Here is an 11497-nt window from a genome sequence, read left to right on the forward strand (position 1 = left end):
CATCACTGTAACATTTCATGTGTTACACAGAAAATGACACACACTGAGACACAGGGTCAAGTTGACATCTCTGGTGACTGTATACGCACACACACAGACACACACACACAGACACACACTAACCTTCCATGGGAATTCCTCTTTACTCTTTAATCGGAGCAATGATCTTCCAACGTAAACACTGAAGTAATGCCTCACTGTCTGTCTGTGTGTGTGTCTGTGTGTGTGTGTCTGTGTGTGTGTGTCTGTGTGTCTGTGTCTGTGTGTCTGTGTGTCTGTGTGTGTGCGTATACAGTCACCGGAGATGTCAACTTGACCCTGTGTCTCAGTGTGTGTGTCTCATTGTGTGTGTGTGTGTGGGCATCTGCAGTTACCTGCTGTCACCTGACCTGTTGCCATGGTAACATCCCCCCCGCCATGCTCCACACAGAGGACAGACTCCTCCCTCCAATGTTACATCATCAAAAACATCATTTATTGTAAAATTGTATTGTCACATGTTTCACATTAAACCAAGAAGACTGAAAATAAAGATGAAATGACGACTTCTTAGAGTGAAAAACCTGTACATCGCCCCCTGGTGTCTGGCTGCAGTGTCGGTCCTAAACCCTGCCTCCTCCATGTTAGCAGATGGGACATGAACCAAACAGAGCCTGTTCTACCTCGTTCACACAAGATGATTGACTCTTTCACGAGACAATAAGTTCACAAAGCACGAATGACTGAAGAAGAAAATTATATCTGAAAATACTTTATTAAGAAAATAGTTATTTCCAATAACAAAACAGTCTAAACAATTGAAACTATTGTGTGTTTTGTTAATCTGGATTTTCTGCCGTGTTTCTTATTTCCTGCAGCAGCTCAGAGAAGGTCGGCCGACCCAGAGGCTTCTACACCACCACGGAAGAAGAAGAAGAAGAAGAAGAAGAAGAAGAAGAAGAAGAAGAAGAAGAAGAAGACATGATGTTGTGGTTAACAAAAGTTTTGTGAAACTTTTAAATGTTTTAAATTCATAGTTGGCGTGATGAGAACATGCGGATGAGGACCATGAGGTGGTTTCTGTGACGTACCTCGTGCCAGCAGCGGTACATGATGGCGTACAGCGGCTGCAAGGCTCGGTGAGGTCGGTACAGACGGATCCCTCTGGTGATGTCATTGACCACCTCCGAGTTGGAGCGGTTCTCGAACGGCGTGCAGCCCCCGGAGAAGATCTCCCACATCACCACACCTGCACACAGACACGTTTAAAATTCATTGAACGTTGCTGCTGTGAAAACAAAGTGTGTGTTTCCTCACCGAAGGACCAGACGTCCGACTTGCTGCTGTATTTGTTGTAGTGCAGAACCTCAGGAGGAGACCACTTCACAGGGAACTTAGAACCACTGGAGCTGGTGTACTGGTTGTCCAGAACGTACCTGGAAACAAAAACACCACCATACTGAGGAACTGAAGTATAGTAAAGATAGTAAATATTTAGAACTCATAACTCTTTGTAACATATCTGATGTTCTACTTCCTGTGTTGATTTAACCAAGAGGTCAAATGTCAGAGCAAGGCAGAGCAAGGCTAGCTGTTTCTACCAGTACCTGTGCTAAGCCAAGCCAAGCCAAGCCAAGCCAAGCCAAGCCAAGCTAAGCTAAGCTAAGCTAAGCAGCTGGCTCCGGCTTCGTTATTTAGCGACCGTTTTGAAGAAAAAGATTTCAATAAGAAAGTCGTAATTTTAAAGCTGTAATTCTACGAGAAAAACCCGAGAAATAAGTCGTGGTGTTATGAGAGTGAATGAAACGCACCTGGTCATTCCAAAGTCGCTGACCTTCACCACGTTGTGTTCGTTGACCAGACAGTTCCTGGCCGCCTGCGTGAGAAGACCACAACCAGAAGATTAACGTAAAATCTGCACGTTACCAAGGAGGAGAAATATATGATATATATTTTTTATTTAATTGTCACAGACTTGAAATAAAACCTCCTTCAGCTCTTTTTTACACATGAGAGCTAACGATAATAAAAGAAATAATCTAATATTTGATCATGTTTGATTAATTACATTGTTGTTGTTGTTACATGTGAGGATACAAACACTCAGTTGTGTTTTATTGTTAATGTCTTAAATGTCAAATCTTTAAAACGTTGGATTAGTGATGAATCTGCAGAATATGAACCAGGTCTCTGTGGATGAAGCTCTGCGCCTCCAGGTATTCCATCCCCTCACACACATCCTGACACATGGACACCAGCCACGCCTCCTTCAGGGCCCCGCCCCTCTGCCGCAGGAAGTTCAGCAGGCAGCCGTTCTCCATGAACTCGGCTACGATCAGCAGGGGGCGCTGCTGCAGGCAAACTCCGTACAGCTGCACCAGCTTAGGGTGGCAAAGTCTCCTGCAACACACAAACACACTTTCACCTCCTGTTTCCACCAGAAGGAAGTTTCCTGCCCTCGCTCCCTCGTCTCCTCCTTCCTTACATCATGACCTTGGCCTCCTCGATGAAGTCCTCCTCCAACATGGCGCCCTCTCTGATGGCCTTGATGGCCACTTTGTGCTGCGCCCTCCACTTGCCCAGCCTCACCAGACCGAACTGACCGCTGCCCAGCTCCTTCATGAAGGTCAGCTCGCCGGGGTCGATCTCCCACTTCTCTGAGAGGGGAAACAGATCAGGTGGGGCTGCAGCACCCTCTACTGGTGAGGGGCTGGAAATGCAATAACTCGCATGATGTTGATACATTTAGATTTTACATAAAACATTTAGTTTCCTGTCTGTTGTGTAAATTGTGTTGTTTTGGCCATTTCACTGAATGCAAACCTGTGGAATGTGACCAGTGGTGTAAACAACGTACAACAACGACAACTCAACCTGCCGACACATACGAACAACTGTACAGAAAAACATATTTAATCACTGCGACAAAGTAAATATGAAATAAAGTAAAATAATAACTAAACTGCTTAAACTACATTTACACAGAATTTACAACATTTTTACATAAACATGGAGACGTAACAAAATAAATGAACATGTTTCATTTAGTCCCAGTTGATTCAACTCTTATAGGTTTTAAGTAAATGCATTTCTTTACCTGAGCTGAATCCTGATGTGGCAGGTACACAACGTCCCATCGGCCCCACAGCATAACGCAACCTCGTCACCAGACCTGCACACACACACACACACACACACATCAGGTGAAGCATGACTTGTGTGTCTGCAGCAGAATTCACGTGTGTGTACCTGCTGCGTTATGTTCATGGTAGTGAATGACCTCGGCGATGGAGCTGAACGTGTGTTTCTCAGCCAGGAAGAATTGGGCCATGTCGCTGATTTTTATCTGGTAATGTCTGATATCTCCTCCAGCACTGCAGACACACACACACACACACACACACACACACAGTGTGTCAGTTTACAGGTTTTTAGTTCATTTATTGAACCTTCAGATGCAGAGACCCACCTTAATGTTTTTGTGTAAACGGAGACCGTGTAGACGCCTTTCTGACTCGACTCCCGCACAACAAATCCTCCCTCTTTGTCCTGGAACCACAAATAACTGATGTTTGTTTGATTTCCAGGTTTTTATCACGTCCGACAAAAAAAAAGATTTATCAGAGAATCAGATAATTGTTGATCAGGGACATGAAGACGAGTGTAAACCTCTTGTCTCAGCAGCTGCTCCGCTTCTGTCCTGGTGATGTTCTTGCAGTACCACCTCCAAAGAGAACAAATAGAAATAAATATAATAACAATAATAACTATAATATTAATACAAATTATAGTTATTGTCTCATGATCAGTACGAATATGACAGTTTTTAAAATTTCAATAAAACCACAATTTGAATAACACATTGAAATAAAATGAAAATTGATATAAAACTTACGTATTTGCCTCGATTTGGTTTTTCTCTGTCACATAGTTACTGGGGATGAAACCTTTATTCCTGACAGAAACACAGTGGAATCATTAATTATCTTAATTATTACACTACAATCCAAAATCTTACAAATCTCAAATTTTACACTATTATACTATTTTAATGTTATGTTTTGTTTTGGAGTAACTGCCTTTTTCAAAATGTTAATGTCAGATATTGACATTTGCAATAAAATGATCCTCTATTATGAAATTTGACGTTACAGCAGCAAAGCTGACGGTAAAATTAAGGAACATCTGTAAAAACTACAAAATATCTGAACTCATTCATGAGGCCAATTAATAAAGTGTAAAACAATAATAAAATAACGTGAAAGTTGTGTAGAATAATTATTAAATTGGTTCTTACCCGTGTTTGTCCTGCGCTCGCCACCACAGCTGGTCCTGTTTGTGAAGGATGACGTACTCGTCTCCCTGCGGACGCAACACACGACATCACTCGACATCACACGACATCACTCGACATCACACGACATCACACGACATCACACGACATCACTCGACATCACACGACATCACACGACATCACACGACATCACACGACATCACACGACATCACACGACATCACACGACATCACACGACATCACACGACATCACACGACATCACTCGACATCACACGACATCACACGACATCACACGACATCACACGACATCACACGACATCACACGACATCACCCGACATCACTCGACATCACGACATCACCACGACATCACTCGACATCACACGACATCACACGACATCACACGACATCACACGACATCACTCGACATCACACGACATCACTCGACATCACACGACATCACTCGACATCACACGACATCACACGTCGACATCACACGACATCACTCGACATCACCGACATCACACGACATCACACGACATCACTCGACATCCTCGACATCTACGACATCACTCGACATCACACGACATCACTCGACATCACCACGACATCACTCGACATCACAACATCACTCGACATCACCGACATCACTGGCATCACTCGACATCACACGACATCACTCGACATCACACGACATCACACGACATCACTCGACATCACACGACATCACACGACATCACACGACATCACACGACATCACACGACATCACACGACATCACACGACATCACACGACATCACACGACATCACGACATCCGACATCACACGACATCACACGACATCACACGACATCACTCGACATCACACGACATCATACTGACGTCTCCACGACTCTGTGTGTAGCTCAGACCACACACTGTAAATAAAGATGGACGACATGACAACACTTCCTGTGGAATCCACCAACCTAAACCAAAAATCTTCAGCTTACAGTTCAATGTAGATTTTATTTTAAATGTTCCTGTTGTTGCAGTTGAACGTGTTAATTTGTTTGTGTGTCAGTGTTTGTACCTGTTTGAGTGTGAGGTCCGTGTCCTCCTCGGCCTTGAAGTCGTACATGGCGACGACCATCAGCAGTCCCTCGCCATCACCGTCCTCGTCGTCGGGCGGAGGAAGAGGAAGCTTCCTCCTCGACCTGTCGACCTGAGAGAGAAAGGAAAATGGTGACGTCTTTGTTCACCTGCTGTTCTCTTGAAAACGTGCTCACGTACCCGACAGGCGCGTCCTGGGTATCGTCTGCTCTGGAAACACAGCGAGGTGCTTCCCTCCAGCTCCATACGGGTGCTGATCTCCCTGAAGTCAGTCAATCAATCAATCAATCAATCAATCAATCAATCAATCAATCAATCACAATATTCATGGTTTTACCTGCAGCTGCTGAATAAATACAGAAATATATGAATATCTTTCCTCTTTGTCTGGTTATTATATTTTGAAGGGATGTTGCACAGGAAGTCTTCATGTTTCCTGTTTATTATTGATCAAAGTCATGTTGATGCAGGAGTCGTTACCTGGTCTGAACTTCACAGCAGCAGCAGAAGAGCGAGTGGATGGAGTCATCTGGAGGAGGAGGAGGAGGAGGATAAAGGATAAATTACATCATAATGAAATGCCATTATTACAATATTAGCATCGTGGAGGTTGTGAGGATCTGAGGATCTGAGGATGTGAGGTTGTGAGGATGTGAGGATGTGAGGTTGTTGGGTTGTGAGGTTGTGAGGATGTGAGGATGTGAGGATGTGAGGATGTGAGGTTGTGAGGTTGTGAGGTTGTGAGGATGTGAGGATCTGAGGATCTGAGGTTGTGAGGTTGTGAGGATGTGAGGATCTGAGGATGTGAGGATGTGAGATGTGAGGATGTGAGGATCTGAGGATGTGAGGTTGTGAGGATCTGGTTGTGAGGATCTGAGGTTGTGAGATCTGAGGATGTGAGGTTGTGATGATCTGAGGATGTGAGGATGTGAGATGTGAGTTGTGAGATGTGAGATCTGAGGTTGTGAGGATCTGAGGATGTGAGGATGTGAGGATCTGAGGTTGTGAGGATGTGAGGTTGTGAGGATGTGAGGTTGTGAGGATGTGAGGTTGTGAGGATGTGAGATCTGAGGTTGTGAGGATGTGAGGTTGTGAGGATGTGAGGTTGTGAGGATGTGAGGATCTGAGGTTGTGAGGATGTGAGGATGTGAGGATGTGAGGATCTGAGGATGTGAGGTTGTGAGGATCTGAGGTTGTGAGGATCTGAGGATGTGAGGATGTGAGGATGTGAGGTTGTGAGGATGTGAGGATGTGAGGATGTGAGGATGTGAGGATGTGAGGATCTGAGGATCTGAGGATCTGAGGATGTGAGGTTGTGAGGATGTGAGGATGTGAGGATGTGAGGATGTGAGGTTGTGAGGATGTGAGGATGTGAGGATGTGAGGTTGTGAGGATGTGAGGTTGTGAGGATGTGAGGATGTGAGGATGTGAGGATCTGAGGATCTGAGGATGTGAGGATGTGAGGATGTGAGGTTGTGAGGTTGTGAGGATCTGAGGATGTGAGGTGGTGAGATGTGAGGTTGTGAGGATCTGAGGATGTGAGTTGTGAGGATCTGAGGATGTGAGGATGTGAGGATGTGAGTTGTGAGGATGTGAGGTTGTGAGGTTGTGAGGTTGTGAGGATGTGAGGTTGTGAGGATCTGAGGATGTGAGTTGGTGAGGATGTGAGGTTGTGAGGATCTGAGGATGTGAGTTGTGAGGATCTGAGGATGTGAGATGTGAGGATGTGAGGTTGTGAGGATGTGAGGTTGTGAGGATGTGAGGATCTGAGGATCTGAGGATCTGAGGATGTGAGATGTGAGGATGTGAGGATGTGAGTTGTGAGGATCTGAGGATGTGAGTTGTGAGGATGTGAGTTGTGAGGATCTGAGGATGTGAGATGTGAGGATGTGAGTTGTGAGGATGTGAGGTTGTGAGATGAGGATCTGAGGATCTGAGGATCTGAGGATGTGAGGAATGTGAGGATGTGAGGTTGTGAGGTTGTGAGGATGTGAGGTTGTGAGGTTGTGAGGATCTGAGGATCTGAGGATCTGAGGATGTGAGGATGTGAGGATGTGAGGTTGTGAGGTTGTGAGGTTGTGAGGATGTGAGGTTGTTGGGTTGTTGGGTTGTTGGGTTGTGAGGTATCTGGGTAGTGACAGAAAGAATCAGATTGTAAATACAAGCAGATTAAACTAGTTTTATCCATCCTTGTTTTTTTCAAAAGTATAACAAGATAAAAGTCACAATATTGTAAAAAAGTTGTAATTTTGCAATAATAAAGTTAGAGTTTAACATTTTGTTGTGAAAGTAGAACTGCTGCAGGTTTCTCTCGTTTGAGTTGATCTTTGTCTTTGTGAGCGGTTTGAGGAGGAGGTCTTTGTCAGGAAACACACTTCCTGTCTAAACAACTTTGTGTGTGTGTGTGTGTGTGTGTGTGTGCGTGTGTGTGTGCGTGTGCAGAGCTGACAGCAGCATCTTCCTGTTGTGTTTCTCTGTTTGTGAGTTAAGACAGAAACACACACACACTCGTGTCAGTGTCAGATCTGTGACAGGAAGCTGGAGTTACCACATTATTCTCCAGAGTTTGCTGATTATCACCTTGATATTTTGGTCAGATATTCATGTTCCTGCTGTATAAGGTGCATCCTCTGACTTGTCCTGTAGCGCCACCAGGAGGTTAAAGTTGTGATGTTTTCAGTGAAACAACTACGTTCTTCTTAGTCAAATACAACAAAACTGGTATCATTTCATCAAGCTCACTTAAACTTGTGTTTATCGTCTATGACCAGAATCTGACAGTCAAATTAAAGATCAATTCTGCTGTTCAGCTTTCACAGTTTCACAAAGTTTCCGTTCTTCTCAGTAGCGTAGATTTGTTGGTTGGTCGTTGTTTCCTGCTGCTGCAACCAAACGTCAAGAAGGTCTCATCTCCTCACCGTGTGCCTGAGACCCCACTGTACCAGTGTTTATCCTGCAGATATGAAAAGATGCTTACTTGAATGAATCATCTTCTCCCCCTCTTCCTCGTCTTCTACTTCCTCCTCAGCAGCTCCAGTCTTCCACGTCAGCGCCGTTTTCTCTGCGATGAGTTTCATCAATGGGACAATGGAGGTGGAGGTGGAGAGAGAGCGAGAACGCAGGTGGGTGGAGGAAGTGAAGATGGTAATGAATAGAAGATAAAACAACAAAAGAGCACGAAGAAGAAGAAGTTTTCATTCAGACTGGATACAGTTTTAAAACTAATATTTTATATTCACAGTTTCAAAAGAGAATTGAAGATAAAGAGATCGACAGGAAGTGACAATGACGTGACTGAAACCACAAAGCATCCGTCTCTACCAACACAAACACACACACACCCACACACACACGTTTGTACTTCTGTCTTAGTGAGGACATAATACATTCCCTAGCCCGTCACTCGAACTTCAACTAAAACAACGAAGCCTCAAACAGCTCATTACAGGTGGGTCAGAAAGTGAAGATGAACCCAAATCAACATCTGACATAACGTCCGCCCACACACACCCTGTCGGCCAATCAGGAGTCAGTCTCAGCTGTCAATCATCGCGTCTCAGCCTGTTTTCATATCATCAATAACTGATTCAAACCAAACTGATCAGAAACACGTGAACAAACATCAGAGAGAGAAGAACTGAAAGGACAGAAACATCTTTACAAACCTTTATTTAACATCTACCATCAACCACCACATATGGCTGCAGGGGGCGCTGTTGATCTCTGTCTCTCTCTCTCTCTCTCTCTCTCTCTACTAGTGCACGAGGAAGTGTGTGTGTGTGTGTGTGTGTGTGTGTGTGTGTGTGTGTAGGTGGGCTGTGTGTCCACCTCCCTCTCTTCATTTCCTGAATCCTGCTCCGACATGAGCGAACACTAATGACTTGAAAAGTGGAAAATGAAACCTTAAGGTAAGAGACACACTGTGTCTGTGTGTGTTTGTGTGAGTCTGTGTGTGTTTGTGTGAGTCTGTGTGAGTCTGTGTGTGTTTTGTTACGCAAACTCTGCAGCTTTGACAGAGTCCGTAGAACGAGTCTGACTTCATTGCAAGAAAGAGCTAAAGTGGAACAGAGACCTTCTGTTGTTATATTTAAAATATCTGTGAAACACACAAACACACACACACTGTAGTTATCTATAGGAAGAATCGTGTGGTTATGTTATCATGTTACTGAGACACCTGCCAACAGGTGGATTTAAAGTGACAGGAGTTAAGTCATGTGTTGAGCTCAGTGACTGTATATAAAGATGATCAGTGACTGTATATAAAGATGATCAGTGACTGTATATAAAGATGATCAGTGACTGTATATAAAGATGATCAGTGACTGTATATAAAGATGATCAGTGACTGTATATAAAGACCATCAGTGACTGTATATAAAGATGATCAGTGACTGTATATAAAGACCATCAGTGACTGTATATAAAGACCATCAGTGACTGTATATAAAGATGATCAGTGACTGTATATAAAGATGATCAGTGACTGTATATAAAGACCATCACTGACTGTATATAAAGAGCATCAGTGACTGTATATAAAGACCATCACTGACTGTATATAAAGAGGATCAGTGACTGTATATAAAGATGATCACTGACTGTATATAAAGAGGATCAGTGACTGTATATAAAGACCATCAGAGACTTTATATAAAGATGATCAGTGACTGTATATAAAGATGATCAGTGACTGTATATAAAGATGATCAGAGACTGTATATAAAGATGATCACTGACTGTATATAAAAAGGATCAGTGACTGTATATAAAGACCATCAGTGACTGTATATAAAGAGGATCAGTGACTGTATATAAAGATGATCAGTGACTGTATATAAAGAGGATCAGTGACTGTATATAAAGATGATCAGTGACTGTATATAAAGACCATCAGTGACTGTATATAAAGATGATCAGTGACTGTATATAAAGATGATCAGTGACTGTATATACAGACCATCAGAGACTTTATATACTGACAGTAATGCTAATACATTAGCATTATTAGCTTATTAAGTTCATATAGTGAAAACATTTGAATATAAAGTTGATCGTCTTTCCTCAGCTTAGCTCCACCCCTCTGTGTTCTGACAACATCCACCAATGGGCTGAGGGTGTGGGTGGGGCCAACCTGAGTTCTAAGATGCTATTGGAGGAGACACTCATCAAGCGCTCTCAGCAGAAGAAGAGGACATCGCCTCTGAACTACAAAGAGAGACTGTTTGTCCTCACTAAGAACAGGCTGACCTACTACGATGGAAAAGCACAGGTCTTTTTATTGATGTTTTGATTTGCTTTTCCGTTCAGGTGTTAAAATGTGGTTCTTCTTCTTAAAGGAATAGTACAACATTGTGGAACATGTACTAACTTGACTTCTTATTGAGATTTAAATGAGACGAAACCACAATACCGCACCGTCAAATTAATATGTAAACGTAGTGAGTGGATTAGCTTATGTTAGCATGAATACAGTTAGCCTGGATCCGTGCAGATGTCACTGCTCTGGTAATAATATGTAATTAACCGATGAAATGTCTTATTGTGAAAGTCTGCTCTTAATACAGACAGAGAATAAAATCTGGTGTTGACGTTTCTATCGACAGAAGAAGTTCAGAAGAGGCTCGATTGAGCTGAGTCGAGTCAGATGTGTGGAAATCGTCAAAAACGGAGGAAGAATCATTCCCTGTCAGAACAAGTACCCATTTCAGGTATCACATATTTTAATTATTATATATTATATGAATCAATTCTCTGTGAGTCACTTTAAATGAATCGTTGAATATTTTAGGAAACCTGCTGATTCACAGGATCCAAAGTTGTGAGCTAAAGAATTTAGTTTGACGCTGCTGATGCTAAAATGAACTTTCTTGAAAACGTAACCACACACGAGGTCAACATCATCCACAGAGACCATGTGACCAATTCAAGAACTGTGATTGGTCCTGAGTTTTCCTCGCACTGTATTTGTTCCGAGTGAATCATGACTGAGGTTCTGATCAATATCTTCCAGGGTGACATCTTTTATTATCATGAGAACAAAAGGATTGAATCCTCACAGAATCTGGAACCAGCGAGTGTTTAATGCTATGAATATTTGATTCTCAAAAATGTCCAGGGAACGATTTGTTGCA

General features: G+C 43.0%; 2 protein-coding genes across 7 annotated transcripts in view; one reads left to right on the top strand and one right to left on the bottom strand.

Annotated features, from left to right (window-relative positions):
- Positions 1-723: 723 nt before the first annotated feature.
- txk (TXK tyrosine kinase) lies at positions 724-8644 on the bottom strand. Its single transcript, XM_035149349.1, has 16 exons — positions 8341-8644; positions 5844-5892; positions 5544-5625; positions 5344-5475; positions 4277-4341; positions 3875-3934; positions 3649-3703; positions 3449-3528; positions 3229-3353; positions 3077-3151; positions 2465-2636; positions 2163-2379; positions 1791-1855; positions 1297-1415; positions 1071-1228; positions 724-890 (listed from the first exon to the last, which is right to left on the bottom strand). The coding sequence occupies exons 1-16, from the start codon at positions 8438-8440 to the stop codon at positions 819-821; spliced, it is 1626 nt and encodes a 541-aa protein (XP_035005240.1). The 5' UTR covers positions 8441-8644; the 3' UTR covers positions 724-818.
- Positions 8645-9125: 481 nt separating this feature from the next.
- The window catches only part of tec (tec protein tyrosine kinase), a 10139-nt gene continuing 7767 nt past the window's right edge, over positions 9126-11497 (top strand). For 2 of the 6 annotated variants that reach the window (XM_035149343.2, XM_035149345.2), the window contains exons 1-3: positions 9126-9271; positions 10432-10635; positions 10970-11074. In XM_035149343.2, the coding sequence (XP_035005234.1) occupies positions 10510-10635; positions 10970-11074 (231 nt within the window). In that variant the 5' untranslated portion in view covers positions 9126-9271; positions 10432-10509. Of the gene's footprint in view, positions 9272-10431; positions 10636-10969; positions 11075-11497 lie in introns of those variants that run through there. The other 4 variants (XM_035149346.2, XM_035149344.2, XM_035149347.2 and 1 more) reach the window with 4 other exon arrangements.

This window comes from Hippoglossus stenolepis, chromosome 23, assembly GCF_022539355.2.
Source record: "Hippoglossus stenolepis isolate QCI-W04-F060 chromosome 23, HSTE1.2, whole genome shotgun sequence".
Classification (NCBI taxonomy): Eukaryota; Metazoa; Chordata; class Actinopteri; order Pleuronectiformes; family Pleuronectidae; genus Hippoglossus; species Hippoglossus stenolepis.